The sequence below is a fragment of the Pinus tabuliformis genome, chromosome 3_2, assembly GCF_031772625.1.
Source record: "Pinus tabuliformis cultivar Carrire ecotype Pingquan chromosome 3_2, CPIR1, whole genome shotgun sequence".
NCBI classification, from domain to species: domain Eukaryota; kingdom Viridiplantae; phylum Streptophyta; class Pinopsida; order Pinales; family Pinaceae; genus Pinus; species Pinus tabuliformis.
Genome location: NC_142302.1, coordinates 163,360,826 through 163,386,680, shown reverse-complemented (window position 1 = coordinate 163,386,680; position 25,855 = coordinate 163,360,826). Strand labels below are relative to the sequence as shown.

The 25,855-nt window shown below is 40.9% G+C and overlaps 1 protein-coding gene across 2 annotated transcripts in view; it reads right to left on the bottom strand.

Moving 5' to 3' along the window:
* Nucleotides 1-23,071, bottom strand: part of LOC149180310 (NAD-dependent protein deacylase SRT2-like) — a 278,802-nt gene extending 255,731 nt beyond the window's left edge. For both annotated transcript variants that reach the window (XM_089416014.1, XM_089416015.1), the window contains exon 1: nt 22,761-23,071. In XM_089416014.1, the coding sequence (XP_089272140.1) occupies nt 22,761-23,048 (288 nt within the window). In that variant the 5' untranslated portion in view covers nt 23,049-23,071. The remainder of the gene's footprint in view (nt 1-22,760) is intronic.
* Between the last annotated feature and the right edge of the window lie 2,784 nt (nt 23,072-25,855).

Below are 25,855 nucleotides of genomic sequence, written 5' to 3'. Positions count from 1 at the left end.
TTGGTATGGCAAATGTGGCTGCAAAATCAAGAAAAACCAAGAATGATGACCCCCTTCCATTTTTGACGAAAGGCACCACCAAATTTCCATTTAAGAGTTCTATTGGGGGACAAGCAACAAAAAGAAAAACAATTTCACTTGGTCCAGTGGGCAAGATTTTTCAAAAAGAGAAACGAGAAGAGCTTGATCTCACCATTGCCTTCTTTTTCTATCAAAACTTCATATCATTTAATGTTGCACGCTCACCTCTATTTATTGAGATGTGTCGAGCTCTAACTCACGGGTCTCCATCATGATATGTGCCTCCTAGTTCAGAGAAGCTTAGAACCACATTATTGACAAAGGCAAAAAAAGAGGTGCAAAAAATGCTTGAGCCTATTAAAGCATCATGGCCAACATCTCGGGTTAGCATTATTTCTAATGGATGGACAGACCCAGCACGACACCCACTCGCCAACTTCATGGTGTCTTCCTTGAATGGTCTAGTTTTCTTGAAAGCAGTGGATACACTTTGGAGAATACAAGGATGCACAACTTATGGGTGAGTTATTTATTAAAGTTATTGAAGATGTAGGTGTTGATTCTTGTGGGCAAATCATTACAGATAATGCACATGTTTGCAAGGCTGCTGGCATGATTGTGGAAGCTAAATATCCACAAGTGTTTTGGACACCTTGCATTGTCCATTCATTGAACTTAGCACTGAAATCCATTGCTTCTGATGTGCTTTGGATTGGTAACATTATTGAGGATGCACGACATATCCGTAACTTTGTGCAAAATCATATAAATGTCCTCACTATCTACAAGGAGTACATCAATCTATCATTGTTGAAGATTGTTGATAATGGTTTGCCTCTTCATTCATCATGTTGAAGAGGTTGAGGGAGGTCAAGACCGCTCTTGGGGACATGGTTATTTCTGAGTTTTGGTCTTTTTGGAGAAAGATAGATCAAATAGCCTCTAAAAGAGTGAAGGACACAGTGCTAGATGATGCTTGGTGGGAGAGGGTAGATCTAATTATTCAGATCATGGATCCTATCATTTCTTTGCTTCGATTTGCAGATACAGACAAACCCATCCTAGGAGAGGTTTATGAGCAATAGGATTCCATGATTAAGTCTGCGAGGAGCATTATTCTACAGAGTGAGTGCCCCGAGTATGAGACATCACCAAAGGCCATTTGTGGTACTATACAGGATATTTTTGTCAGCAGATGGGACAAGAATTACACACCTTTACATTGTTTGGCTCACTCATTGAACCCAAAATAATACAACCATGAGTGGCTTAATGGTGGACCTTCCCGTAGATTCCCTCCTCACATGGATGGTGAAATCTCACAGGGAAGGAAAGATGCATTCAGGCGAGTTTTCCAGGATAGAGCATTACTTGATGGTGGAGGATGCCTTTGCAGATTTTTCCAGTTGCACTAGTCGATTTGCAGGATATGATGTGATTAGAGACAGGGGGCTAAGAAGCCCTATTCTTGGTGGGCAAATCATGGGGCAACAAGCCCTCCTCTTCAGCAGTTAGCCATGAGGCTCCTCTCTCAAGTGACTTCATCCTCTTGTTGCGAGAGGAATTGGAGCACATATGGGAAATTGTATAGTGTGAAGAAGAGCAGGCTTGAGCAGTCCATGGCAGAGACAATGGTGTATGTGCACACCAACCATCGTCTTATTTACAAGCAGAGGGAAGAGTGGTTGAAGGGAAAGACAAAGATGTGGGATGTCTTTCCTGATGATATGGGTCTAGACAGCAGTGTTGAGTTGGCATTGGCCAACATGGATCTCAAGGATCCAGTGCTAGAGCCTGTTAAATTTTATGACGGTGATATTTTAGAGGGGTCATCCTCCACACCAGCAGATGCAGAGGCACCTATGGATACAAGGGAGGAGGAGGATGCAGAGGAGAGCAGTGGTGACCATGATGATGAGGACATTGATGTTGATTCTGATGATGACTATGAGGATTGATGACTCATGAGTCATGGGCTACCTACTGCCTTGAGGCTTGTATACCTGCAATTGTTTTATATTTTCTATTTCTATTTGCCATTGGCATTGCACTACCTATGTAACACATTTTGATTTGATGACCTAATGAGAAAACTACAGCTGTCAGTGTCTTTATCTTACTATCTTGTCTTTCATTTATGAATCATGATTTATGTAACCTGTATTTGAATTTTGTATGTACTGTGCATGCTATAATGTTACTAACTTACTTTGTAAACAATAAATGTTTGAAATCAATGAATTTGTATCATTAATGAGAATTTGTGTAAGAAATATCTAATTTTTAATATATATATATATATAATGAATCCTACGTGTCCTGTTCTGGGGGGTCAACGTGTCCGAATCTGACACTCGAATTCCCATATCCCATGAATCTCGAATCCCCGTGTCAGGTTACTTGTGTTGGAAAAATAATTAAATCCCCTCGTGTAAATTAATTAATTTTTCTGGCAAAATTAAATTAAATCCTAAGCTAGGGAATTAATTAATTAGAGTCAAATTAAATTGTCATAGGAAAATAAATTCTTCAAATGGAAAAATTTGTGGGTCTTGAAAGAATCAGTTTTTAAAGGTCCGCCACCAAAGGAATATTGTATTTCAAGAAAATTTGGACCCTTGGACCTTGGTGGTTAAGTCAAAGTAAAATCTTTGAGGAAATTAGCTCTAAATAATTAATTTTGAGTTAATTAAAATGGAATTAAATAATAAATTCGAAAATTCCTCAAAAATAAAAAATCAAGGGCCAAGATTAAAAGATCTGGAAATGTTTAACAACGGCCAAGATTATTTTGACAAAGATCAAAGAATTAAGAAACTAGTCGTTATTTTTCCATTTGGAAGATTTATCTATAAATTAGAGAGTCAGTTGAGTCTCTAGTCATCTTAATCTCTGGTTAGAATTATTGTTGAAGCATTTTGTAAACTATTGTCCAGCTGGGAACTATTTTTTCTACTATAATAAAAGACATTGGGGTGCAACTCAAGGTGTTCTTGTCGCTGATCTGTGGTATGTATTTATATTATTATTTTGAGATAATACATAGTGTTTGCAGGTACTTAATCCTTGTCTCCAAGTTCACAGATTGTGGGCAAGGGCTACTTTGCTTGGATCCTTGGTTTTTATATGGTGGATTGAATCTTCGCTAAGGCTATAAATTGTAATTTAAATTGTAAATTACTTTTTAACTTGGGTTGGGGTTTTTAGATTCATTCTATATATATTTGGGGTTTGGGTGTTTTTATTTTTTATTTTCACACGTTAGATCAAGAAATCAAGTGGGAGAAGAGCTAGATCTAGGCCCTTAAGGCTAAGATCTAGTCTCTTGGAAAAATTTTGCAAGATTTCCAACCGAGAAAATTTCGGAAAATCAAGAAGCTGAAGGATAAAAAAGTTGAGCAAGGGTTTCAAGCTTTTCAGGGCTTCTAGCCCCGGATTTGCCTTCCTAGGCCTCTGCCTCAACCTTCCTCCCCTCAACATCTTGGTTTAGGGCCAAGTTTTGGCCTTATTGTGGGGATTTGAGGCTTCGGCCTAACCTCTCCCCTCCTTCTCGGCCTCCCTCCATGCAACTCCCCTAGGTCTTCTCGGCCATCTGTCCTCCTCAGCCTCCCTCCCTCTTTGATCCGAAAATGGGGCACTTAGGCTTCTTATCTAACTTACAAGAACCTCTCCCACTTCCAAAGCTTAAATATTCCCAAGTCTTTATGATTAACCAATGCAAAATTAAATATGTGCTTGAAAAGAAGGTGTATGCTTATGTTTATTTTAACTGTTTATGTGCTTTAAAATATGTTGTTTGTGCTTCTATGTAAATACATGTAACAGGGCAACAGTGCAGCAAATAACAAACACATAAGACAGCAATTTAATATGGAGTTCACCCAAAACTCTTGGGCTACATCTCCTTCAGCTCTAGTCAACTCAACTAGGCTCTTTGGGATTATGGTCTAAGTTCTTTTACAAGCTCCACGCTCAACTCCACTGGTTTACACAGAATTCAGTGGGCTTAGAACACCATCTTCTCCCTGGCTCTGAAGCTCTCGGCTTTTTGGCTCTAGCTCTCGCTCTGGCTCTTGGCTCTGCCTCTGCCTTTTGGCTCTGGCTCGTGGCTTTGGCTCTTGGCTCTCGCTCTGGCTCTGGCTCTTCGACTCTGGCTTTTTTGGCTCTGGCTTTGGCTTTCTACAACCTTCAGCTCTCTGGCTTTTCACTTGATCTCCAAGTGACCCCAGAGACTCCCTCAGCTGCTCTGCGCAGTAGCTTTTTTGGCTCTCTCTCTGCTTCTGCCTTCTGCTTTCTGCCCCTTCTCTCAATTGAACTCTCTGGCTCCTTTGAGGTGCTTTTCCGGGTTTTCGGCTTCCTCAATCGTTTCTTAGCGTTCAATCATTCCCCTGCGGCTCTGTGGCTTCTCTGCGTTGTTTGTTCGACTCGCCATCTAGCCCTGCGGCTCTATGGCTTCTCTGCGTTGTTTGTTCGACTGGCCATCTAGCTCTGCGGCTCTGTGGCTTTCAAACGCCTCGTTGTCTGCCAAAAACGCCCGCTTGTAGCGTGGAATGATAATCAAGAGCCATTCTAGAGGTTTCGGGGCCTTCTCATAGGCAAAAACCCGAAAACATAGAAAATTTCATCACACAGAGATTTCTGCAAAATACACTATCGGACGTGTATTTCGGACGTGAAATTCCCTTCAATTGCCCGTAAAATCCCTATCGGTCCACCATTAGGCGTTATATCGCATCGCAAAAGCATATTGGGCAAAATCCCAAATACACGGGAAACACTGAAAAGCCCGACAGAGTCCTTTTTAAAGGACTTCAAAGTTATATCGCATCCACCCTAATATCGCATCGGGTCGCCTTTGGCTGCTATCGCACTCTCCATTGTCGATCTACGGGATCTCTGATCCAACGGTCGATATCCATTTTAGGCGGCTTAGGAATACAGAGGTTACCCGCCCAAAAAGGCGGTTTTCCTTTCTCCTCCACCAGCGACGTGTCGACCAATGTGTGGGATCGAGCGGAGCCAGCCCAATATCATTTATTGCTTGAGGCCCGCCCAAAATCCGTCGTTACAGAACTCAAATTCTATGCAATCGGGCTTATAATTCCCCTTCAGGTCCGTTTTATCGCTTCGAGCATCGTTCCTTTGTATTTCGGTTTTTACACCGAAAAACATTAATACACAAAAAATCCCTTTTACCAGATTTCAAATTTTATAAATTGTGCTTATGAAATCTGTCGGGTCCGACAATCGCCGATCGTCGATTTAATCCTGGCCGTCCATTCCTTTCCCAATCCGACGGCTAAGATTGCTCATCGCAATCGCTATCGCATATCGCATTGCATACAGCCCATGGGTTCTGTATAGCGTCGATGTCGATTCGCCGATCCGATCATCGGTGATCGACGTATCGCATGATCACAATCGCCGAGTCCAGGGTCCCGATATCGCATGTGGGCCTGTCTCCGACCCGATTGATTGGATCAGCCGATCGGGGTTTCTTCCGCCTCCGCTTAAGTCTAGCCTTTGCCTTTTTCCGATGCGATTTCCCTTTATAAGGGGTTTTTTGCCATTTTTAGGGGATTTTGCCTCTTTTTCCAAAGAACAAAGGGCATCTTCTTTCTGCGATAACTTCTGCATCCTAAGTCCATTTTAGCCCATTCAAGTTGCAGTAGATTCAGAAGGAAAAGATCTTTGCAGTGGGGCTATTTCCAAGAAATTCCTTGGACTTTCATTTTCCTCTGTGAGGAACACTTAGACTTAGGACTCTATCCAAAATCCATTTTGGATCACACCTTCCCACTAAAAGAACTTTTGGTCTCCAAAAGACTGACATACTGATCTGAACAGTAAATGAGAGTAACAGCACCCTCTTCTTTCAGCCTCCATACACTTGCCTTGCATAGTGCCTCTGAACCAAAGTCTCTGACCACTTTCCTTTTTGGATGTGCTGGTTCTCCTGAGAAGAACTGTCTTCTTTCTTGCCTTCATACAGAACTTCTGCTGAAATGATCATAGAAGGTAGTTTGAAGTTTTCTACCTTCATCATTGATCCAAGGTGGCTCAAACAAATGTGAAGTACATCTGCTCCACAAAACTTTCATTTGTACCTGTTTGAAAAGCTGTCAACAACAATTGTTAACAACAACAGAAATACAGACAACAACTGGATGGTTTAAACTCCTGCTTCAACAAAAGAAACAGATTTCACATCTTGTGAACACCTCCATGTCTTACATCTGCATACAAATGATGGACTAGATACTAAGCCCACAAAACATGCCTTTAAAACAAATGACCCTTTAAGTCAAGCATGTAGAAAAAGACCATTAGGACTCTTTTTCAAAAGATGAAACACTTCATCATTATCTCCATCTTGGAGACCATATCAACTTTTCCCAAGTCAATATTACATGCATGTTACAACAAAGCAATCAACCTCTTCAAGTTAATTACACATACATGTTCAAATACAAGGAAATCATTAACATCCCTCTGTTCAGGCACAACATTCTCATGCATGCCTTTCATCCTTCAACTTTCACTTAAGCACATTGTACTTTCGAAGCTGAAATGAAATATAATGTTGCAGCAAGAAATGCAAACAGATGCATCAATAGACATGCAATCTTAATCGGATAAGAACTCTGACCGTTTCTTACCAATCCCTTTCAAAGGTAATACCTTTGTCTGCACATTAGCATCAACATGTGAATCATCCTGAGACATCATTCATGGAATCTTCCTTTCCATTTCCGCCATCTTCTCTTTCCACTTTCTTCAACTTTTGTGGAATCATTGTTGGATTCAGAGTCCAACACTTTTCAGCAAGATGCCCTTGCTTATGGCAGTAAGTGCACTGCATGTGCATCCTCTTGGCAGCATGATTTGCCTTGTCCAATGGACCTTTGGCTTCTTGCTTCTTTTCCTTCAAAAGTTTCATGTATGTGACCATTCTCTTCCAACATCTAGAAACATCATGGTTATCCAAAACACAAAAGGAACATGCAATTCTTTTCCCATATCTATGTGGAAATTTATCATGCTTTGCACAATCAAAAGGAAAATGTTTAGAACCATATTTATACCTTTCTCTTTCACCTTTATTGCCCTCATGAGGAGATGAAGCAAATGAAGAAGTGGCTCCTTTTGGAACACCATCAATCTCTTCAAGGCTATTAGAGTCTCCACAACTCTCTGGTTCAAGTGTGTGCTTCTGAACACCTGCATCCTGTAAATGATGTTTCAAGCTATTGCATTCCTCCTTAATACAATCTTCGCACTCTGCAATGCAACTCCTTCTGGGAGCTGTTTCAATGGCCTTCATGGCAGCCTTGGAACTCTTTCCATAAGACTGTCCACAGCCAAGACCCAAATACTTAGGTCTTTCCTCAACCATTATTGGTTCAACAATACCTTGTGCATGCTTTCCCAAGCCCTTTCCTTCATACCCATCTTGGACATTAGCTTGGAATCTATGCCTTTGGTATGTTTTTCAAAAGAACCAATACAAGCATTCTTAGAAGAATTTGAAGACAAACAGAAACTATTTACCTCTTCTTCAAGCTGATACTTGATTAAGGCTTCTTGGGCAACAAAGAGTTATGGCTCCAACTCATGTATCCTTTTTAGGTTCATATGAAGTTGCCTCTCCATTTCTTGCAATTTGTCAAAAAGCAACTGCTTCTCTTCCTCCACGGAATTCAACTGCTCTCTAAGTATGCTGCTCTTCCTTCCATCCTCATACATTTCTCTCACCATATCCATCATGGTGGACAAGTCTTGCTTCATGTCTTCATCAAAGAGTCTTGTGATGAAGAAAGAAGAATTTGAGGACTCACTTGTAGAAGTTGTCATTATGCCAATGAACAAAAGAACTTCAAACAAGATTAATAAAGAGCTTATTCAGCAACCTTTTGCAACAAACCTCTTGTGCTTCAAGGATTGCCTCGAGGTCCTTTGGGATAGAAGAATGCCTTTAGCCCTTCTTCCTTCTTGTCCTTCCTGGACTGAGCTATCAATAGCTTTCCCTTCACCTCTGCAAACTCAAACAATAGTCAGTCTGCAAACAAGCATACAATCAACCTCTGACTGTTTAAACACCTTTCAGACAAGCAATCTTTGCTCTGTAAATCAAGCATTCTAATGTAACCCTCTTTGAAGGTAGGGTTAATCAATCTCAAGCTCTAATACCACCTGATCCGAAAATGGGGCACTTAGGCTTCTTGTCTAACTTACAAGAACCTCTCCCACTTCCAAAGCTTAAATATTCCCAAGTCTTTATGATTAACCAATGCAAAATTAAATATGTGCTTGAAAAGAAGGTGTATGCTTATGTTTATTTTAACTGTTTATGTGCTTTAAAATCTGTTGTTTGTGCTTCTATGTAAATACATGTAACAGTGCAACAGTGCAGCAAATAACAAACACATAAGACAGCAATTTAATATGGAATTCACCCAAAACTCTTGGGCTACATCTCCTTGAGCTCTAGTCAACTCAACTAGGCTCTCTGGAATTATGGCCTAAGTTCTTTTACAAGCTCCACGCTCAACTCCACTGGTTTACATAGAACTCAGTGGGCTTAGAACACCATCTTCTCCCTAGCTCTGAAGCTCTCTCTCTCTCTCTCTCTCTCTCTCTCTCTCTCTCTCTCTACTTCCGCCTTCTGCTTTCTGCCCTTTCTCTCAATTGAACTCTCTACCTCCTTTGAGGTGCTTTTCCGGCTTTTCGGCTTCCTCAGTCGTTTCTCTGTGTTCAATCATTCCCCTGTGGCTCTATGGCTTCTCTGCGCTGTCTGTTCGACTGGCCATCTGGCTCTGCGGCTCTATGGCTTTCAAACACCTCATCGTCTGCCAAAAACACCCGCTTGTAGCGTGGAATGATGATCAGGAGCAGTTACAGAGGTTTCGGGGCCTTCTCATAGGCAAAACCTGAAAACAGAGAAAATTTCATTACACAGAGATTTCTGCAAAATACACTATCGGACGTGTATTTCGAATGTGAAATTCCCTTCAATCGCCCCTAAAATCCCTTTCGGATCCGCCATTAGGCGTTATATCGCATCGCAAAAGCATATTGGGCAAAATCCCAAATACGCGAGAAACACTGAAAAACCCGACAGAGTCCTTTTTATCGGACTTCAAAATTATATCGCATCGGGTTCGCCTTTGGCTGCTATCGCACTCTCCACCATTGATCTATGGGATCTCCAATCCAACGGTCGATATCCATTTCGGGCGGCTTAGGAGTACGGAGGTTACCTGCCCGAAAAGGTGGTTTTCCTCTCTCCTCCGCCAACCACGTGTCGACCAGTGTGTGGGATCGGGCGGAGCCAGCCCAATACCATTTACCGCTTGAGGCCCGCCCGAAATCCGCCTTTACGAAACTCAAATTCTATGCAATCGGGCTTATAATTCCCCTTCGGGTCTGTTTTATCGCTTCGGGCGTCGTTCCTTTGTATTTCGGTTTTTACACCGAAAAACATTAATACACAGAAAATCCCTTTTACTGGATTTCAAATTTTATAAATTGCGCTTATGAAATCCGTCGGGTCCGGCAATCGTCAATCACCGATTTAATCTTGGTCATCCATTCCTTTCCCTATCTGACCGCTGAGATTGCTCTTCGCAATGGCTATCGCATATCACATTGCATACGGCCCAGGGGTTCTATATATCGTCGATGCCAATTCGTCGATCCGATCATTGGCGATCGGCGTATCGCATGATCGCAATCGTCGTGTCCAGGGTCCCGATATCGCATGCGGGCCTGTCTCCGACTCGATTGATCGGATCGACCGATCGAGGTTTCTTCTGCCTCCGCTTAAGTCCGACCTTTGCCTTTTTCCGATGCGATTTTCCTTTATAATGGTTTTTTTTCCATTTTCAAGGGATTTTGCCTCTTTTTCCAAAGAACAAAGGGCATCTTCTTTCTGCGATAACTTCTGCATCCTTAGTCCATTTTATCCCATTCAAGTTGCAGTAGATTCAAAAGGAAAAGATCTCTGCAGTGGGGCTATTCTTTCATTTTCCTCTGTGAGGAACACTTAGACTTAGGAATTTATCCAAAATCCATTTTGGATCACTCTCGGCCCTCCTCCCTTGATTCCTCCCTCCTCCATCCTCCTTCAGCCTCCCTCCTCGGCCTTCCTCACCTCTCCTCCTTAGGTCGCAGCCCTCTAAGGGCTTGCGGCTCCCTCTCCTTAGCCCTTAGGTCTTGCCATTGGCCTCCATACCCTCCTCATCACCAACGCTAGCCTTATTAAGCATAGCATTGGCCTCTTGTGGCCATATTATTCATCCTTGAGCCCTGATCTACCATCACAACCCTTTTATCCCCGTAAATTCGTCTCCCTTAGCTTTGTTCTTCTTTTCTTGGCTTCTTTTGCCCTAGAATTGACCTGAAACACTAATCTGAAGTTTTGAGGCTAAATACTTGGCGATTTTGCAGGCTTAAGGTCTCAAAAATCATATTCTTCAAGCGACAACGTGATCTCAAAGTTTCAACGATTTTCAACCGTGGGATCTTCAAGGCCTTGGGCCTAGGGTTTAACCTCTAAACCCTTGTTTTGCTTCAGTTTTATTACAGCAGACAACTCATTAATATCTAAGCCCTAAAATCAAATTTTAGATGGTCAAAATCGATTAGAATTGCAAAATCTAGAATTTCACAAGTTTTGGCCACTTGGGCATCTCTAATTTGACCTAGATCTAACATTTTAGCTTGCTAGAATTTACTGCATAACTATGAAATTCAAGTCTGAAATATTTCTGAAGCATATACTTGATAAGAAACAAAAAATTTAGTTTTCAGTTTCTGGCAAAAAATTACTATTTTTAGACATTTTGGTATCATCTTCAGTATTTTTAGATTGTTTATCTGTCACTAACTTAGTGCTGTAATAAATTGATCAGTTCTGAAATTTCTGAATCTCTCTGAATCCTGCGTCCTAAAAATTGAAATTTTTGAGTACTAGTGCATTTTTACAATTTTCGGGCATATTGACCATCTATTTTTGGCATCTTTAGCTTGTTGTTTGTGGTTGTTTACTGTTGTAAACTAACAAATCAGACCTGAAATTTCACTAAATACATCATTATAAAGTGAGCTAAATAAGTTAATTTACATTTGCTGGTCATTGAGAATTTTTGTCTTTTATGTCAAAAGCAAATTTCATGTTTTGAAGTGGTTTCCTCACTATTGTTATAACATTGATTAAGTCTGAATTTTCTGAATATTTACTGCTGATATAAATTGCTATAAATTTGAAATTGGCTTTTCTCATTTCTGCACCCAAAATCTAGCATTGATCTTGTTAATTGGCATAATTTATTGTGGATAAAGTTGGTTACTTGAAATTTACACTTGTATCTCTTAGCACTTATCTTGTTTAACATTGTATCACAACATTGTTAAGTACTCTTGCAGTGAGACAAATTTCACATAAGTACTTAAATAACTTCAAGAATCTTAACTCAAGATAACCTCACCCATAATCTATTGCATAAGCATATTAGATTTAGATTGCATTAATAATTTACCTTCTAGCATAAGTTAGGTTGATAGAAAGATAGGACAACCCTTCTCACTTAGCTTGAGGAGCCTCAGCAACTCTTCGATGGTTAACACAGTGACCTTGCAGTCGTCAGAACCACAGTCTCTGCAATGCCAGAGGCATCGGGTGATAGGAGCACAACAAAAGGTATCGTTAGTCAGGCCCTATCCTGCTTCCTGTTGGCCTCCTTCCCACAACCTACCTTGGAGCCCAGCTTCAAAATAGTTAAAGGAATGTTACATCTAAATTAGGCATTTAATTAAAAATAACCAAGATCTCTGCATCACACATACATCATAGGTTTGCATATCATTCAGGTTAGCCAATCATCTTAAGAAGCGAGTGTCCATCCGATCATTTCGTTCCATTTTACTATAAGCAAGAATTTGTGACCCCATTAAGACACTAGTCTCATACTTAAAAATTTAATCTAATCAATAATCTTGCTCAAATATAACCAATTGGCTAGGCCACTCATCCGTGTCTCCCGAACAAGTTGGTTTCCAACTTGTTTTCCTTCATCTCATTCCATAGGGACTATCCTCCATAAGTTTTCGTTGGGAGACAGCTAGAACAAAGTGGGCGGCGATCAAAGTGGCAGCCACCGTCCTGAGCGTTGTCGCGGTGCCTGTACAATCTGGGCTACAACACCACCAAGAACAAGCATAAATACATTGTGGCTCCTATTGTGCTCTAGCTCTGGCTATGAGTGTTGCTCTATTAACCGCATACCAACTCATTAACTCTCTCCAGTCCAACCCTTGGCATAGGCCTAGGTTGGTCCCACTATGTAGATGAAGGCCTGAAGTGCTGGAAAGTTGTTGGCCTACATCCCACCGCCAACTAGGGCCTCAACTTATGCAGCTTTGTCCAACCAATCAACCAGATATGTCTAGGAATCCCTACCTCTCTCCCTATAATTGGGCAACCTGTGTTTCACGCCCTGCCTATGTACTCCTTGAGGGGATTGTTGCCTGGGAATATTGCAGTTGTGCTAGCTACCACTACATGCACCTACACCTTGTCAATGGGTAGACCCAAAGATGGGTGCACCACTATCTCCAAAATAGTCTCCCTGATCTAACTGGAAACTCCATGCTCCACTGGTCCACTTGTCACCTGCGAAATTGCCTTGTCGGGTCCCAACTCCTCCTGATCACCGATGTCTGCAAATACTACCTCCCTGCTAGCCCCCTACACATATGTATGCCCCTCATCAATCGTTGGCCCCAGGGACGTCTGCTCACCCTCCTCCATCACGAGTTCAATATGAGCCACCAATTGACTCTCCAAAGATGGCCCATTATGCACATTGTGCTCCAGTATGTGTTGCTCATGCTGAATAGAACAAGTTGTTGCTCATCAATCTCCTCTACCAAACATGGTTGCATCTCTGAGTTGTTGTCAACAACTCCCCCTGATTGCTCATGCTCCTTAGAGGTGTCCCAAGACTCAACTATAGAAGAAGAATCCTTATCCTGAAAGTCTGAAGGAATCTCCTCCTGATCTCCCCCTGTCGTCTCCTTAGTGTCACCCATGCATGAATGGTTAGGTCCCCAAGGTTCCTTGTAGATGAAGCAAAGCCCCTTTCTCCTTAACTCGTTCCTGCTACATGTCCCATCAACTCTCAACTTCTCCTCCCTGGTCAACTGCCTCCTAAGCAGATTTATGTTCTAATCAACCAACCTCTCGGCTAACTCATAAGCAGCAAGTGAGACCAACTGTTCTCTCCTCCAAACGAACAGCAATCGGGACTGCAACTCGCAGCAAATGACATCACGGCCTCTCATACATGATGATAAGATGGACTGCATGTGTGTTTTCACTGAGTCAGGATGATGTTTCTCAATGCTAAAGAAGCATTGGAACATCTGATGGATCAAGTCATCACACCCTAAATCAAACATGATTTCATATGTTCTGACCATGGCCATAATTTCTAGAATCTCAAGCTTCTTCTCAAAGGTAGAGTCTACATTGTTGTCCAAGTCCTGGAGAGTCTCTACTGTCAGTCTAAAAACCCTCCTCATAACATCATCATTGTAAGGAGGTATAGGTGTGATTACGTTAATTTTAGTTAACAATGCGTTGACGGTGCTGGAAATTCATCAACCAAGGGGATCTCCCCGATATGAAGTCCCAACTAGACCTCACACCGTTTGGTGTATGAGTCCCATCCAGTATAAGGGCTCGGTTTCCATATACTTAGAGATATGCCTTGGCTCTAGCTATCAGCATTACGTTGATATCTTCAAATAGCAAGGTAAGTGTGCCTGGTGAGTGCATAATGTAACTGTGTCAAGGTTCTCTTACTGCAAAAGGGGGCAGAAAAGTGAGCCTCTAGAATCTCAAGCTTCTTCCCAAAGGTAGAGTCTGCATTGTTGTCCAAGTCCTGGAGAGTCTCTACTATTAATCTAAAAACCCTCCTCATAACATCATCATTGTAAGGAGGTAGAGGTGCGATTACGTTAATTTTTGTTAACAATGTGTTGACGGTGTTGGAAATTCGTCAACCAAGGGGATCTCCCCGATATGAAGTCCCAACTAGACCTCACACCATTTGGTGTAGGAGTCCCATCTAGTATAAAGGCTCGGTTTCCATATACTTAGAGATCTGCCTTGGCTCTAGCTATCAGCACATGAGAGTGTTACGCTGGTATCTTCAAACAGCAAGGTAAGTGTGCCTGGTGAGTGCGTAACGTAACTGTGTCAAGGTTCTCTTACTGCAAAAGGGGGGAGAAAAGTGAGCCTCTAAGTGAGAGGTAATAGTACCACCCAGGAAGAGACACACGTGAACCAGGAAGGCATGTCTAGCATCCAGCGGAATAGTCCACAACGGACGCGGCAGCCATTAAAACCAAAGTACAAGGGAAGACTTGTCCACCATCCAGCGGAGTAGTCCACAACGGATGTGACAGTCATTATAACCAGTAAGTGAGAAAGGTCTGTCTAGTATCCTGCGGAGTAGTCCACAAGGATGAGACAGCAGTGAAAACCAATACAGCACATTCCCAACAAGGTAGTACTAAAACAATCGAAATAGTTCAACTATCTTAGTACATGTGAAACAAACATGAATTACAAATGCAGAAAGAATAGTCTTACAAACCTCTGCGAGACATGCATGAAAACATGTCAGCCTGAACAGGGTTTTGTATTAAGCAAAAGTTCCAAGACACATATGCACATCATACACCACTTGCCCCAGTAATGGGACATTGGAGCCAATCCTCGCTCCTTGAAGAACTAACTGAAAACTCTCTATGCTTCGTGGGAGGAGCCAAGGTGAAAAGTCCTTTGCTCATACAATGAGGGGGTATATATAACCAAGGGTGATGCTTGACCCTTGTGACTCTTCGACTACCCTCATGATTGTTCAACTTCCTATGACTTTTCAACTGACATGACTCTTCATATTCGTGTGTGTCCATTGGACTTCCACTTTACATTACATTTGATTTACAATAGACATGGCTCATAGTAGTGATGTGGCCTTTAACAACACATGACACTACTGACATGGAATAGCTTGTTGAGGTGACAATGTTGAGTTGTTGTTGTTGCTGAGTGATGGATGTGTTCTTGGATGTGCTTTCTCTTCTCCTCCGCATAGCTTGATGATGCAGGGTCTTCAACGATCTTTGATCTTGGGAGGTGGTTGTACGCATGTATTCCCTTTGCTTGTACTTGATAAGCTTCTTTGTCCGTCCAACTGTAAGTGAGTCTTCTTAGCATGTTGGCTCCTTCTTCTCCTTCTGCATCATCTCGCCATGATCCAATAGTGTACCTATTCTTGCAATTCACTCATGACAAGACGACATCAAATTCAAAAATTCCCTAATCTAAGATGATGCACTTTTATCCATGGACTGAGCCCGGGACTGGTGACAGGCTAGGAAAGAGGGCCCAGTAACTATGCATTTAGGTGATAGGGAGGGAAACTGGTCACTGAGATTGCACAGAGTGCAACTCGGGCTTGACTGAGGAACTCCTGAGCATAGTCATTGCCGGGGAAAATTGCGCAGAGGCCACTGGGAGGCAGGATTGCACAGTTGAGATCATCAGTGGCAGTTGTAAGGTGAGACACTAGGAGGCAGGTCTATGTGGTTTTCTGAGGGAAGGCAAGACTAGGCAACAGAGGGACCATAAAGGATAGATCTACGCAGTTTCTGGGATCAATGAATCCCGGCTGAGGGAGGACACTGGGGAAACACCTATGCGCAATTCTGGGAGGTAAGGCAGGCTTCGGTCTCTACGCATTGTGGAGTTCCAGCAGGCAGGGAGGAGGCTTGATGACTGATCTTGCGAAATGCGCAGTTCAGGTCAGGCTTGAGGAAGCTTCTATGCAATTCTGGGAAGGAAGGCAGGCTGCTCAACTTTGGAATTGCGCAGTGCAACTGTCCTGGGAGACAGTCTTTGAGCACTGCGCAGTTCTAGGCAACAGAGCAGCATCACTGAGGGCTAAGATTGTGCAGTGTGCAGCTCAGTCGGGGTCCGGTGAGGAAGAGTTGTCTGGTCGGAAGGATTTTCAGGAAAATGGCTAAGTGTGGGAGGCAAGTGAACTTATGAGGAACTTGACATTGTGATCACACACTTAGCATACTTCGACGACACGACAACATAGACCACCGGAACAACAAGACAAAGCATTACCCTCTGTGAGACTATCTAGAACTAAAAGCAACAAGTGCGACACTTGAGATAGACTTTAGGACGACTGTAACAACACATGTACGATAGTGCTTAAAACTTTGTGTATGAGTGCAACAGGTGTTTACATGGCTAGGACAACTTGTATACACAAAGACCAACCTTCGAGGTCACCAGAAAGGTTCGCAAACATGATATAACAAGCAAACATGCCAAATGACGACAGTTGATCCAACAAGCAAAAGGGAGCACAACACTTAGAGTAAACACATGGAATGACTTTCAGAGCTTGCAACCATGCATGTCATTGAAGAAATAACGATATGACAATGATAAGCGGTCCTTCTTGCTAAACTAAGAGGTGTGTTTCAAAAGATGTGCTTTGTTTTCCATACCTACCCTCCAAAGGTTTATGCATCAGATGGAGTCTTCATGCAGTCCTGATCTTCTATCATACCTTGGGTTCCTTGATCTCCTTATCTTTCTCCTCAGCTCCTTGAGAGTCATCTAGCATGTCATCCTTCTTCATGGCCACTAAGAGACACAATTGCGCATTTTAAGTGGTCAGCGACTACTGCGGGATGAGGCCCTGGGAGGACACATCTGTGCAGTTTCAGGATGCAAAGCAGACTAGGAAGCTGAAATGCCTAAAGGACAAAACTGTGCAGTTTTTGGAGATAGTGGGCTCCGGCTGAGGGAAGGACAATGGAGGAATCCACTGGGCAATTTTTGATGCCACGGGAGGTTGGGCTTTCTACACATTACACAATTCCAGCAAGAAAGGGAAAAGCTTGAGGGTTGCAGATGCGAAGTGTGCAGTTCAGGAACGTTGGATGCGGCTAGGTTGTTAGGGAAACTCCATAATTTGGCTAAGTGTGGGATCAGTGGAACCGATGTGAATAGGTTGTTAGGGAAACTCCATAATTTGGCTAAGTGTGGGATCAGTGGAACCGATGTGAACAATAATAGAACTTGACTACGATCACATTGAACACTTTGTGATACAACATAGACCATCCAGAACATATAACACATACTTCGCTTAATGCGACAACCTTTGTGGCAGCTTATCACAAGTGTGGCTCTGATGATAGACTTTGGGAGGATAAAGGCGACACTTGTGCAAGAGTGTCTAAAATGAGCGCAAAACATGTCTATGTGATGAGAATGGCCCATTCTCACAAAGATTTCCCCTTGAAGCCAAAACAAACTTCCTTTTGCATGACAAGCTATAATCCCCGTGCCCAAAGATGACACATACTATATAAAGATAAAAGCGTGAACGACTCTTAAGATCGAAGATGGGGAGCTTGAGATCGTCATCTTACCAATAAGTGACTAAGGAACAAACGATCACAGGATCCACAATAGGCTCCGAAATTCGAGTACAGGCCAAAATTTTGGAGGGTGTTGCAACCGCTATGTAATATCCTATATCAGGAATATACCCCCAAAGACAAGCAAACTCCAACCAGAGATGGACTAGGAGGGCATTTACCAGATATGTCGCCTCTAAAAAGAGGACGAGATCCGGAGGCTACCTGGCACTTTCCAGACTCTGTCTAAGAGTATAATAAAAACACACAAGTGGTATAATAGCCGAGAATGCTCAAAGAGATACAAATAAAAATGATACGATATATATCAAATAAACCATAAGCAGATACACAAGAAATGCAGAGAGAATGCTAAGCCATTTTATTATACTGAGTAATAAAATGAGTACAGGAGGTGATCAGGAAGATGGCACCTCTACTTGCACAAGGCAAGTGAAGAAATACACTCAGAATAGCAAGGAATGGCCCTTCTCTGATCTGCGTCCAAGCTGCTGGGAAATTGTTGTGCTGTTGTTGCTGCTAGAAATCAAACGATGTTTTGGGGCTGCTCCCCTCCTCATAAAAAGCTGAAACTCTGGAATTGGACTCTACTCGAGAAACCCAGAAAAACCCAGAAATCTCTCGTGGAATGGTCGACCCCCGAAAATCACCCCCTTGGGGTTCTGTGCAGTTCCTCACTGCTCTGCGCTGCCACTGAATGAGATACTCCAGAAACCTGCCTGAAACCCCTGCCAAAACTCCCCAATATGCAAGGGCTGATCCCCTGCTCTACTCTCAGCACCAAACCTCCTGCAAATCCTCAACCCAGAACTGCGTCCCTCTCACAGTACTGCGCAGTCCTTCAGAACTGCGTCCCTCTCCTAGTGTTGCGCAGTCCTCCAAAACGCTGCCACTACTGCTGCAAAAAGGCTGATGAAACTACTGCTGAAATGCCAATGGGAATACCTTGCCCGAGCAGGCACTCGAAGTCCCCCGGGGCTAAGGGTGAGATCTCCGAACGGAGACACTCAATGCACTAAACAGTGCTGCAGACTAGCTAAACAGCCAGCGTGCTCCAAGTCGAAATGACTATCACAAATGCTCATAACAGAATGATCAAAATGAGGGGGCTCCTCTCTCATTTATAGCCTTTGCCTCTCTCAATCCCAAGGCTCACCTCCTCCTGCGTGATTCCCCTCTTGCCACGTGTGTCTTCCCTCCTGCGCAGTCCCTCCATGTGTCTATGTGGGCTCCATTTCTGCGTCCCCCTTTGGCCCCCTTGGCTCCCCTTTAAGTCACAACGTTGTGCTACTAGGAAGTGACTTTTTATTCTAAAAGTGAGTTATGTCCCCCTTCCTCACTTTTTTATTTACAAATAACTAGAGAAGGAAAAATCTGGACAAAATCAAATATTCCAATTAGCCATGGCTAATTAGGAATATTACACGCTACAACACAATGGTATGTTCTATGCTTAGCACAATTACTTCAATGTTCCTTTATCAACCCAATGTCAATTTTAATTTAGTTTTCCAATAGCAATCACATTAACCATAAATTACACTGACAGTAACTGTAGATATAACATAAAATAAAATGCAGAAGACAAGCCAAGACGAGAGGACACCAGATTTGGCGGATGCTGAGAAAAACCCTAATGTGGGGAAACGCTTTGAGCAATTCTTCTTATTATTATATCAAATGTTCAGCAAAGAGAGAGTACAAAAGTCAAAATTGAGTTGCCAAATCAAAGTCAAAACAGCCCTATCAAATCCGCAGTCAATTGCAGTCAAACTCAACCCTAACCAGAAACTCAAGGATGGTCAATGCAACAGTCAAACAGTCCTCTTGAAGCTTGGTCAAACCTAGTCAAATTCGACCTCATAAGGTGGTCAAATTCAACCCAAAATAGTCCTGAAATTGTGGTCAAACTTGGTCAACTCTATGGTCAGGGCTTTGGTCAACTCGGCGGTCAGGTCTTCGGTCAACTCTGCGGTCAGGTCTTCGGTCCACCCTGCAGTCAAAGTGCCTAGAAATTCTCAGTCCCTGTGGGAGACAGTACGACCTGCCAATTAAACAACAGTAGTTGAACATTAAACAACAAAAGCATAAAATCAATTTCACACATACATAGGTAATTACTCCTTCAAAATCAATTTACCCAATATTTCTCCCTACCCTTAACCTCACATCTTCGTCATTCCTTTGAAAAAAATACCAAGAAACCTCCAGAAGCTACCAAGAAAAGAGTGTTGTAAAATTAACAAAATCACCATGAAATGAGCAGTACAATCTAATGAAGAAAGTACAACATGTTGTACAACTGTATGAATCCATACAATCATATCTGTATGACTTTATATAAAAAAGAATCCAAATGACTTTATAGCTCCACTTGTCTTTGTAGACCTCCCTTACCTCTCATATAAATAGACAAAGAATGGTCACTATCATAATCAATCATGCACTTGTTCTTATTCTTCTTTACACTTGGGTTAGAGATGTAAGAAAAGAGCTTCTCTCTCTCTCTTGCTCAATCTTGATTCTTCTTTGTACTTTATCTTTCTTTGTCTAGGGATGATAGAGTTTCTTGGAGCATTCTTGAAGTGTAGGGCTAGGGTTTGATCCCTAAGGAGGCAATGGAGTTAGAATTTGGTGAGAAACCCTAAGTTATACTTATTGAGGAGGAAAAGAAGGCTAGAAGATTCACAATGTCACTTTTTTGTTGTTACAAGACAAAAATATAGGTAACTAAGCTAAGTACACTTCATCTACTCCATTAAGCCTTTCAATTTCATATTGTAATATTCCTATTACATATTTTACTTAATTTCCAAAAGTTAAATTCAAGAAATCTATTATTAAATATTTGCCAATAGATTCAAGAATAAATTGCAACACCATTGTAGAGAGAAACACTGCAAACTCCAACTATTTTATTTATAATTAAACCTGATGGGGATATTCCCAAAAAACCCTTGGCTTGGACTCCCTAGCTCTGCAACTCGTCCTCCATAGCGAATTATGGATTTGGCCCTCCTAATATATGCAATTGGCCCCCTTGAGCCCTAACAATTTGACCCACATGAGCAATGCAATTTGGCCCTCAAGATGACAACAAATTTTGGCCCTTCTAGTGAAGTTGATTTTGGCTCCACATAACTTGGCAATTCAGCCTCTTACGAAATTGCAATTCGACCCTCAAAACAAATCGATCCCCACAATAAATACAACTCGGCCCTCTGATAGCAAGATAATTTCATCTTCCTCCAGAGTGATATTTCGGCCCTCAACTTGGTGTAAGTAATCGGCCCTGCAACACAAGAATTCAACCTCTAATCTCGAGGAGAAACTCAGCCTTGCAGCACAAGATATTCAGCTAGTATAGATTATGCAAATTGGCTTTCCTGAAGGGAAGACTTTGACCCCAATGCAACTGGAAATTCAGCCTCTATAAGTAGATAGATCAATCTCCTCCTCAACTACGAACTTGGTCTCCTTAGAACACCAATTCAACCTCTTCTACATATGATAATTTGGTTGATTTGCTAGGATGGCCCAATAGCCACCGAAACCAATCCCCACCAACTACGGTGTCTATTTCAACGCCAAAAGTGGGAATACTTGAGGGTTTTCCCTCCCACAAAGCTACTTGAGGTTCTTGTCAATTCACCAATCGAATCTCACATGCCCCTTTTCCTCAACTCTCCTCTTCTTTATAATTTTTCCCTCTCCAAAGTACCATGGATGGCAAAATAATACCATAGTTAACTTATTTTTCTAAAAATGACCTTACCACTTTTTATTTAATTATTAAGATAATACCTACTGATTAATCTGTTGACACCCTTTTTTCTTGCTGATAACCTACAAGGATCATGGTAGGCTATGACTTCACTTTTCTCTGCTGCTATGGATTGGAAAGGGACATTACACATATCCAATTAAGCACAAGTATCAATAAATGTGAAGATTCACTTAACCTATTTAAACTTGAAAGGATAGGATTGGTGCATGAAAAGTGAGGATACAAATCATGTACCTGATTTGAGTCATGATTGAATATCTCTCTTTTTGTACATAATTTTTCCAAGTGGAGAGCTCTTAGACACAATCTAATTGTTCTACATTTTGGCCTTTTTTATTGGAATTCAGCGATACAATTCTTCACTAGATTGTAAATTTCTGTTGATTAAATTGTAATTGTTAATGCATTAATGAATTCAGCACCCTGAAAAACCACTAGGACAGTCGGATTGTGTAGACTATCAAACATGCGATTCCAACAAATCCTTACCACATTTTGAGCAAAATTAATTAGAAATTATGCCCAGAAAAAAGCCAAAACATAGAACAGTTAGACGACGCCGAGCTCCTATGTCAACCTTTCATCACATATTTGAGTGATTTAATGTAGTTAACATGATCGTAGGCAAAAGTGACATTCCGCTAAAAGCAAACGTCTTACATATGAAAAAAAGACAATCATATCAAATACATATAATCTTGACTAGGTTTGAGATGCCCCTCCGCCTGCCTTCTATATCTACTATTGCATATGGGGTTCCTCGAAACAATCAAGAAAGAAGATTGGAAATAAAGGAAGAACCAGTGGATGTAACTGTACTAGACTCAAGGACAATCAAAAGCAATAGACAAATAGAAGTATATGCATATTACTTAAAGAGTTGGGCACGTTCAACACTCAGCTGGGAATAGGTAATTTGCCTATAAAACATCTCACCATATCCTGTAATGGAGAAGCCTTATTGACTGTGTACATGTGTCTCTCGTACAATACAATCGCCTAACTCAATTTTCAAAGAAGAACAGAGAACAAAGGGAGGAACAATTTGCTCGGAGGCTGTCCATGCAATAATGATGAAGCAACCAACTACCTGAAATGATTGATAACATGGACAGCGGAAATTGAATTAAAGGATTATGAGAAAATCTGCCTACGAAAAAGAAAAGGAGGTGCCTTTGATGAGTCCTTAAAACGAAGCTCAGCTATTGAAAAACCTTCTGGATGGATTGGATGGATTAATGTTCTGTCCCATAAGTTACTATCGTGGAAATTAGAAAAATAAAAATAGAAATAGAAAAGAGGAATCAGGTGGAATTCTGGAATCAAAATCCGCTGAAGATACTCGGGAATAACTATATTGCAACTGCTACAACAACAACTAATGGAAGTGAAAGTGGAAGTGGAAACTTACCGGAAACAATGAAGGATATGCTGATATTGCCATTGCCGTTGCCGATGGTCCTGCTGCCGCCCTTTCTGTCTTAGAGCTTTCAGTAGAATTGAATAGAATAGACCTATAGAGACTGCGCTCCTCGTATGGCACAACACCCGTCAAAAATGCTGCAATGGAGAAGGAAAACAAACGTTCCAACCAAACAAAATACCCGGTATCAGAAGTAGGAAGTGTGAGATGGAGGTGTGTGTTCCACGTGGAAACAAGACCGCCATAATTTTGTGCGACACTAGAAGTTTTCTCCATGGTGGGTGGGCACCTAAGTAATAGATCTGTGTGTCGCGGTTGGTATTTAAATTAAACATGAGGAAGATTAATTGGAATTGTTGTTGAAGCTAAAGGCACTCCAATTCCAATCCTATTGTCTTGAGTTGGTATGATATTAACCTTTTTTGTGTGAGAAATAACTTTTTCACGACTGAAATAGTTTTGATAATGGATTTAAAAATAACCAGCATAGATTTATTTTAAATACAGATTTAACATGAGTTGAGAGGGATCCAATTTTTTCACGTGTGAAAAAATAGAATTTTTAAAATTTTATTTTGGCCAAAATTTCAACTTTGATGACGGACGGACAATGTTACACATTACACTGGGTTGTAGGATGAGTCTCTTGGCTCAATTACAACTAGGTCATAGCCCCACGATCGATTATATCGTGACAACCCACCGGATATCTTCATGGACTAGTTGATTGCATAAAAGAAAACATAACATTGTGCATTGATTAGAGGGAAAATAATAATAAGGAAATAATTAACACAAAGCTTCAAAGTGGGTTATGTAGGGGTACAAATAATTATGTAGAATTATTTAGCTTCAAGTTTCGGGACAAAAAGTCAAGGAGAAAGAATACACCAAATCAATTGATAAATAAATACAAGATGCTAGGAAATGTGAGAGAAAGATGTAAGGTTAGCATGGAACCCCAAAATTCAGGATAAGCTTCAAATTGCGACATCTTATGAGAAATGTCATATCTGATTTTCTTCGTTCAATTTTGACTTTTAATTTCTCCAAGAATCTAATTTTAGTCCACAGAACCCCTCCGTAAAGGTCAATGATGATAGATTTTAAATTCTTGTGGGGTTATGGTTGAATAATGGAAGTTTCCAAAATTTTCTATATAGTAGACATTTTGGAAGTTGACATTTTGAATCCAATACCAGGATCCATCATCATGTCAAAAAATTCAAGGAGAAATAGAGGCTAGACCAATTGATAGATAAATACAAGATGCCAGGAAAGGTGGGAGAAGGATGTAAGGTTGACATGGAACCCCAAAATTCAGGATATGCTTTAGATTGAAGCATCTAATGAGAAATGTGAGATCTGAAATTTTTTTCTTTCAATTTTGACTTTCAATTTCTCCAAGAATTTGGGTTTAGTCTAGATAAACCCTCTGTAAAGGTCAATGATGGTAGATTTTAATTTCCTATGGGGTCATGGTTGAATAATGAGAGTTTATAAAACAATCTCCACAATAGACATTTTGGAAGTCAATGTTTTGAATCTAGTAGCAAGATCCATCATTAGGACCAAAAATTCAAGGAGAAAGAAAAGACCAGACGAGTTGATAAATAAATACAAGATGCCACAAAAGGTGGGAGAAGGACGTAAGGTCAGCGTGGAACCCCAAAATTTGGTATAAGTTTCAGATTGCAACATCTGATGAGAATGTGAGATTTAATTTTCTTCTTTCAACTTTGACTTTCAATTTCTCCAATAATATGATTTTAGTCCCTCCGTAAAGGCCAATGATGTAGTTTTTAAATTCTTGTGGGGTTGTGGTTGAATATGAGAGTTTTTGAAATTTTCTCCATAAACGACATTTTGGAAGTCGACATTTCAAATCCGGCAACAAGATCCATCATTAGGACAAAAATTCAAGAAGAAAGAAAAGACAAAACCAATTGATAAAATAAATATAAGATCACAGGAAAGGTGAGAGAAGGATGTAAGGTCAGCGTGGAACCCCGAAATTTGAGATAAGCTTCACAATGTGACATTTGATGTGAAATGTGAGATCTGATTTTCTTCTTTCAATTTTGACTTTCAATTTATCCAAGAATATGATTTTTAGTCCATATAACCCCTTCATAAATGTCAGTGACAGTAAATTTAAATTCCTATGGGGTTGTGGTTGACTAATGAGATTAAGAAATCTAAAAGACTAGAGGTAGGATTGATAAGAAAGTCGATTAAACCATGTCCATTGACAAATAAATAAGAACCAACTAAAACAATATTGATGTTGAAATCAACTAACATATTGACTAGATTGGATTGAATAGCCTACACATATTTACGGCCATGTTAGGAGTTATGCTAAAAATCAATGCGCATATGGATTGAAAAATTGGTGGGCACCTTGTAAGTAGTGTAAATTCAGATAGGTATATGCTAATGAGGAAGAGATGTACATGTAGCATTTGACAACCAAAATAGTTCAAATGAATAGTTGGTGTTGGTTACCAAAGGGAAGTTGGACCAGTTGAATAAATGAAGGGACACAATCATCGTTGGATCAATCTAACCAACTCTTGGACATAGCTCATAAGAAGGAAAACTATAAGAACAGAGGGGTTAGATGAGACAGTAAGAGATTGGACAATTTGACTATGGAATTTTTTTAAGGATCAAAACCAACTTAGAGAGTTGTTACATTTTAAAGAGAAAACGGAAGTTCCTTGGATAAAGGGCATGCCTAATATTTATTACTATGAGTGCTAGGGATTGTGGAATTTAAATTATAAATACTTAATGGTTAGCATTCTTTGATATTTCACAATAAATGGTATTCCCCGTGATTGTTCTCCCTAAAAATATATGTGTATTGTGTGATGAATGTTTATGAGATCAATTGTCTCTTTCTTATTACTTTAGATGCTTATTGATTAATCAAGCCTATAAAATCCCTTCCCTTCCTTCTTCCTCCTAAGTTGTAGTATCCATTAGACATAATCAATTTGAAATTAGTGGAATATGTGGAGTAGATACATTGGGTGATTTTGACTTTCTCAATAGATACGTTGGTATAAGAGAAAAGT